Source organism: Notothenia rossii, assembly GCF_949606895.1.
Source record: "Notothenia rossii genome assembly, chromosome: 2".
Lineage (NCBI taxonomy): Eukaryota > Metazoa > Chordata > Actinopteri > Perciformes > Nototheniidae > Notothenia > Notothenia rossii.
The window spans coordinates 74,694,508-74,701,503 of NC_136904.1; the positions used below are offsets into that span (position 1 = coordinate 74,694,508).

Genomic DNA, 6,996 nt, shown 5'->3' on the forward strand with positions numbered 1-6,996 from the left:
GTACAAGATCTGTGTGCTTCTACTTTTACTCAAGTAGAAGACCTGAGTGCTTCTACTTTTACTCAAGTACAAGATCTGAGTACTTCTACTTTTACTCTAGTACAAGATCTGTGTGCTTCTACTTTTACTCAAATACAAGACCTGAGTGCTTCTACTTTTACTCAAGTACAAGACCTGAGTACTTCTACTTTTACTCAAGTACAAGACCTGAGTACTTCTACTTTTATTCAAGTACAATATCTGAGTACTTCTACTTTTACTCTAGTACAAGACCTGAGTACTTTTACTCTAGTACAAGATCTGAGTACTTTTACTCTAGTATAAGATCTGAGTGCTTCTACTTTTACTCTAGTAGAAGACCTGAGTACTTTTACTCTAGTACAAGATCTGAGTGCTTCTACTTTTACTCAAGTACAATATATATATATATATATATATATATATATATATATATATATATATATATATATATATCTCTACTTATACCACCTCTGTTTATAGCCTATGAAAAAAACTATTAGAAATAGAAGGCTAAAGCTAACGTTAGCAGATAGTGACAATAATAATAATAATAATAATAATAATAATGCATTTATTTTATAAGGCGCCTTTCAAGGCACTCAAGGTCGCCGTACAACAAGGTTAAAAACAATTTTTACAAACATAGTTAAAAGCAAAACACAGTTTAAAAACATAACTACTAAAAACATACAGCTTGCAGCACAGGTCAGCCATACGCTTGTATACAATGTATGCTAGCTAGCTAGCTCAACGATTCCTTAAATAATATTGCCACAGAAAAACTTTTCAGTTCACATCACGCTCTGCCGCTCCGACAGGGAGCTCTGCTCTGAACACCTGAACGGCCCGTTCTAACATGAACCCTCTGAGACCTTAAACCTAACAGTACCCTTGGATGGAGTTCTTATCGTTTTTACTTCTTAGTAATAATTTCTTCTGTTGCAAACTCTGACTCATCACACAAAACAGAGCAGACATTTTCTAGAAGATTCCCCTGAACATGAACCCTCTGCCACATGAGTGCACTGCCACCGTGTGGACACCACCGGTACAACAGCTAATCTATCAGCTTTCAGGCATGTTGGTACAATTCTCAGATCAGAGTGGAAATTCTCAGAACTACTTGTTTAACCCAGATAATCTAGCCACATGTGAAGATCGTAAAAGCAATTCTCAATCTCGCAAACAAATTACAAATGCTTCGGCACATTCATTTACAATGTATTATAGTGGTTCTCTGTTTAAAAGTCTTACAACCTCTCAGCATCTCGTAGTTCATTGCATTAGTCAAAATGGTTTGTTGTCAAAATTTATCAATCTTATCTTCTATACATTTTTGTTTATTTTTTGTTGTAAATGTGTGCTGTATTGATGAATTAATACATTCACTAAAGAAGGGGAATGCATAAAGCGTTAGATCGACCAAACATCAACCAGTAAGTTCATATATCTACATTTCAACTTTTGTTCATGCAGTGCTGAAAACGGTTGTTTGTATCACAATGACAAGGTCTGCCTGTTAAAGAGTATAGAAAAGTGTAAATGTTACGGATATTCCTATAGAAGTATACGAAGAAAAAGAGCAACATATCTAGCACAAATCACTGTTGTGTTAGTATTATTAGGAATCTTCTCAAAGTCAAAATACACAATGCAATATTCAAAGGGTTCACAGACCGAGGTGAGCATGCAGCTCCTTAAACAGTATAATACCAAAACATAGCCTGAAGAAAGCAATGGAGCCTCATTTGCTGCTTCAATTACAAATAGTTTAAACGTTAACATAACATCTTCTTACCAGCGCTTTGTGACCAACCGTAGTGAGGATATGTGTCGTTGTAGCTGAAGTCACTTTGCTGTCACTGCCAACACTCTTAATGCCGTTATCTTAGTCTGCAAGACCACATCACTTCCTGTTTGCTGTGGTGTGTGTGTGTGTGTGTGTGTGTGTGTGTGTGTGTGTGTGTGTGTGTGTGTGTGTGTGTGTGTGTGTGTGTGTGTGTGTGTGTGTGTGTGTGTGTGTGTGTGTGTGTGTGTGTGTGTGTGTGTGTGTGTGTGTGTGTGTGTGTGTGTGTGTGTGTGTGTGTGTGTGTGTGTGTGTGTGTGTGTGTGTGTGTGTGCGTGCGGGTGAGAGGGTGTGAATGTGTGTCCCTACTTGTGTCCATGTGCCAGTATGTGTGTGTGGGAGATGGGTGGACGTAAAGCCAGCATACATACTTGTAGCCCTGTGTGTGTGTCGTGTTGCAGGGTGGTGGAGGGGTGTGAGGAGGGGGGAGATTCAGGGAGATGAAAAAAGGATCCGGTAGTTCTCATAGACCTGCCATGTTATCTCTCCAGCTTCAATGGTGAGAGGTTAAACCACGTTACCACACACACTGACTGCCACTGGCACAGTATACCCACTGGGAGTGAGGATGATCCATTATAATCATGGGTGTGCCTTGAAATATGAAACCAAGCTCTGTCTTCACTGACTGTTTCGCAACTATTTTGGGCTGTTAACATGACAACAACATAATAAAGTAATCGAGTTAGAGGAACTTTGTTGGTGTTGGCTGTCAAACTAAAAAAATAGGTAAATAGGAATAAAGAAAACGTTTAAAACCCCTAAACTAAATGCCACACGTTTACACTTAAATGTACAATGTATCAGCAGGAACATACTGTAGATTACAGAATAAGGATATTAAACAAAACAAAACTAGTAACTACATTTGAATAGAAATATAGTCAGACTGCAAATATGCAAATACATATGTTGACTCATCTGCCAATTCATCTTTTGATTTAGATTAACTGTTTGAATTATAAAATATCACAAAAAAGGTTTAAAAAAAAATCCATTGCAGATTCTTAAAGTCCAATATGACATCTTTGAAATGTCCTAGTGTCAGTATATAAAAAAGATTCTGTGTTTTCCCAAATATTCTGGTATACTAACATGTTTTTAGAACTTGTCACTGTTAACTAGAAGGATGACTTGTGCAGATCGCTGAATTACATGCTGCCTTAACACAAGCAACTCATTGTTTCCAGTGATTTATCCGGGAGTATAGCTGAAATGTTTAGAAGTAGGAATAGAAATAGCATGACATAACAATTTGAAGTTCCCTTTACACACACACACACACACACACACACACACACACACACACACACACACACACACACACACACACACACACACACACACACACACACACACACACACACACACACACACACACACACACACACACACACACACACACACACACACACACACACACACACACACACACACACACACACACACACACACACACACACACACACACACACACACACACACACACACACACACACACACACACACACACACACCATGCAGGAGGAACTGCTGCAACCATTGCCTCTTGTTCCACTCTTCCTTCTGCCTCAGCCAGGCTGTTATCATAGCAAACTTTGCTATGATAAATATCTCAATTACAACAGTTTCTGATTGTTTCATATAGCAAAGAACCCTTTAGAATATCATAGTAAGTCTAGCTAGTAATGAAGTGGTAGGCCTTAAATATGCATCCAGAGCAGAGTCAGTTATTCCGTGTAGTAGAAATGAGCTACAGTGTAGGTTGCAATAAACACTTCTTCACACACCGCATTGCGTACACACACACAGTCCAAATCCTAAATCACACAAGTGCACCGCTCTTCCAAACAAGGACAAGTCCACACTGGAGGAGCCCGGGACATTCTTCTAAGCTCTGGTTGTATCAACACCGTTTAGAATCAGATGAAAATGTAATACGTTGGGAATGCAGCAGCAGCAGCAGCAATCCTCAGGCCTTTCAAAGACTTGCCCTCTGACAGCTTTTAGTGTCCAGAGAGCTTTATAAAAGCCAGATTCATCCCGGGCCATAATTAACTCAGCGGTGCACACAGTAGCATTCACACTGGTGGAAAATAATACGGCTCTTTAAAGCAGTCCCCCGGGAACAGATGGTCAGGAGGGGTTCAGAAAGCAATAACTAGTGTCCAGTGAGGTTCTGTGGACATTCCTGTGCAGGGAGTAGAATGATTTGTAGAAAATAGAGGATCTTCCTCCTTCTTCCTTTACATTTGTATTTTGGCTGCATTGTTGTGAGTGTATCACTCCTGTCTAAAGTGTGAGAGCGGTTTAGGTATTTCATTATTACAACTTTGCTTATATAATATGCAATTGGAGATTCTCCCAAACTGTCGCTGTGATTATTTGTTTTAAGCTAGACGTGTGGCTAATGGAAAACCTGCTAAAGCTAGGATTTATTTTGGTGCGCAGAAGCATGGAAATTGGAAAAAAGAAACTCAAAAAATAAGGAGATTTGTTTCTAACACAGAAATCTGATAACTGTAATACAATAGCGAGATATAATATTGAAATACATGTGCATTTGTTAACAATCTGAAATAAAAACACCAGTACCAACAGACAATGTAAAAGTAATTTACTTAATGTAAGGTAAGGAAGGGAATTCATTCTGATCATCGAGATAACAATTGTTTTACAATAATTATGTGATTTGTTAAATCATCACAGTAATATAGAAATGTAATCCCTGTTGCTTCTGTGGCATCCTACTTGTAGAACATGATTGCTGTATTTTTGGAAATATGTTTCATAGCATGATGAAAATATCAAAACAGCCCAATGGGATACAGGTGACTTTCTCAACAGAAAGATGCTCTTCAAACCAACCTCAATATCACATCTGTCATTTTAAATGGCTAATAGGTCCACGAGACCATTAGATACTTTTCACTTCTGTATAAATCTGATACACACCACGGATATATCATTTATAGAACATTTTGATCACTTAAAATACAGTTTTTCCCAACTAAAAGCTTTCATCGTGAAGACGGTAGAGGGCGCTAGCGAGCACTTTAACTGAGGCTGAGATTGTAGCTTTACAACATTATAAGTAACTAAGCTACATTAGCTAGCTCCAAAGAGTTAGTGTGTAGCTAATGTAACAACAACTTTCCGGGATAAAAGACAGTTTTTCTAAAATGTTTTATCCAACAGTTTTCCTGAGCCATGACAGAATAGAACAAACCGGGGCTGCGTCTTTTTTCATCCATCGAGAAACTGTCAACTTCCCAAGTTTTCGGGCAAAAGTCTCTTTTAGGGAAACACTTGTAAAACGTCTCACTTACCCGTTCGTCATTTCAGTGATGCCGAGCATGACTCCGCTCTCTCCCGGTCCAGGCTGGGGTTTTCCGCCTCCAGTTGCAGATGTACAGATGTTTGAAGTCTGGGATGTAGTATTGGTTTCCTCTCAGAGAGCAGAATGGCGAAGACGGGCCTCGCCTCTGTTCACAAACCGTAAAGTCAGATTTAACGGAATACTGCACTTCTGGTTCTGACTTTCAAAGTAAAACCATTCTTATCATTCATGAAAATGTCTTTCAACTGAGTACAGCTTTATATTTTTTGAAAAAATAAACAACGAACTAAATTAAAATAAAATACCAACACATGACACATTATAAGTATTATACTATAAGTTTCATTAAGACGTTTTTTAAATCAGTGATTACAAACTACTCCATACAGCATGTTTACAATAAAAACAAATAATAAATAAGTATGACGAATATAAAATATGAAAATAATGTTTTGAATAAATTAAAAATGTGGTTGGATAATGACACGTAATAATGCTGGTTTTGGTTTCATATCTGTTCAGCTATCTGTGACATGAGCACATGTTCACAAAATCAGCTTTATCTGATTGCTCTATTTTTTTATGTTAAAATAGTTTTTGCTTAATTGTTTTTAATGTTTGGTCCTTTTCTTACAATGTATCTTCTTTGACAGTGTTTATATGCACCACATACGCCAAGGCAAATTCCTCGTATGCGTAAACCTACTTGGCAATAAACATGTTTCTGATTCTGAGGTTCATACAAAAGCCAATTTTGCTACTCTCTTTTTAACTATATGAAAGCTTCTACAAATAGGCTTGTCACAGTAGGACATAGGCAAGTCCCTGATAATGTTTTGAGGATGTGATAATGTCTAAGGACTAAAATGGCGGGGGGAAATAATAGATATTCAGGGAGCAGCAGGTTCACAATCTACTATGGACTTGTAGCCTGTCCTGTAACCCAAGGAGACAAACACACACTCATCAATTGCAAACATCCGTGCTTTTATTTTTGAAGGACACCGCACTTGTTAACTGTTTTTCTGTGGCAGCTTGTCATTCAGTCTGCGAGCGAGCTTCCACAGCTGGAGAAATACTAATTCAGTTTTCAGCCAGAAAACGACAACACCCGCCCGCACAACGTATGGAACGTGTACATATTAAATGTTATCGGTGCAGGTTGCTGCCTTAGCCTACCACGTAGTGTTCTTTATTTACAAATGATACATCGGGTCAGAATGTATGGAAAGTCTGACTTTTCATTTTCTGACCACCGGAAACTATAAAACTTCAACATGGCGAGTGGGTGTAGTGAAAAGACCATTTATAGGCTATTAGACCACTACTCTGCAAGTATCTGCAAAGTAAGAGGATATAAATGAAACAATATAATAAATAGGATTAAACCTTTGAGGTTATTAGTGCTGCTCCACTGTAGGGTAGGAGCAGATAATATCATGTTTACCTTTACTCCCAGTGGCGTACAGTAGCTTTTAATTGTTGATTCCTCCCCTCACTGCGTCATGACACTAAAACCACATTTATTTCCTTAAAAGGAAAGCCCCTACTCCCCCTTACCTCGTTCAATAAGGAAGAAGACTTCCTAAGCGAAGAGAAGGGGGAAATCTCCCTGTCCAGCCATAAAATCAAGGTTTTTCCAAATCTGAAATCAGGATGTCAACAATATAAGCAGTTTGGTGTTCTTTTATGTTGATGTTTTCATCCTGAATCACTATCTGGTTAAATATCTGTGAAATTAATGCTTAAGGTGCTTGGCAACAGTATAATTCTGAAATAAAGGTGTGAC

At 38.2% G+C, this 6,996-nt stretch overlaps 1 protein-coding gene across 3 annotated transcripts in view; it reads right to left on the reverse strand.

The window, feature by feature from the left end:
- The window catches only part of lims2 (LIM and senescent cell antigen-like domains 2), a 30,551-nt gene extending 25,199 nt beyond the window's left edge, over positions 1-5,352 (reverse strand). Inside the window, exon 1 of one of the 3 annotated variants that reach the window (XM_079666408.1) lies at positions 5,197-5,352. In XM_079666408.1, the coding sequence (XP_079522534.1) occupies positions 5,197-5,225 (29 nt within the window). In that variant the 5' untranslated portion in view covers positions 5,226-5,352. Of the gene's footprint in view, positions 1-1,819; positions 1,961-5,196 lie in introns of those variants that run through there. The other 2 variants (XM_079666409.1, XM_079666407.1) reach the window with 2 other exon arrangements.
- Between the last annotated feature and the right edge of the window lie 1,644 nt (positions 5,353-6,996).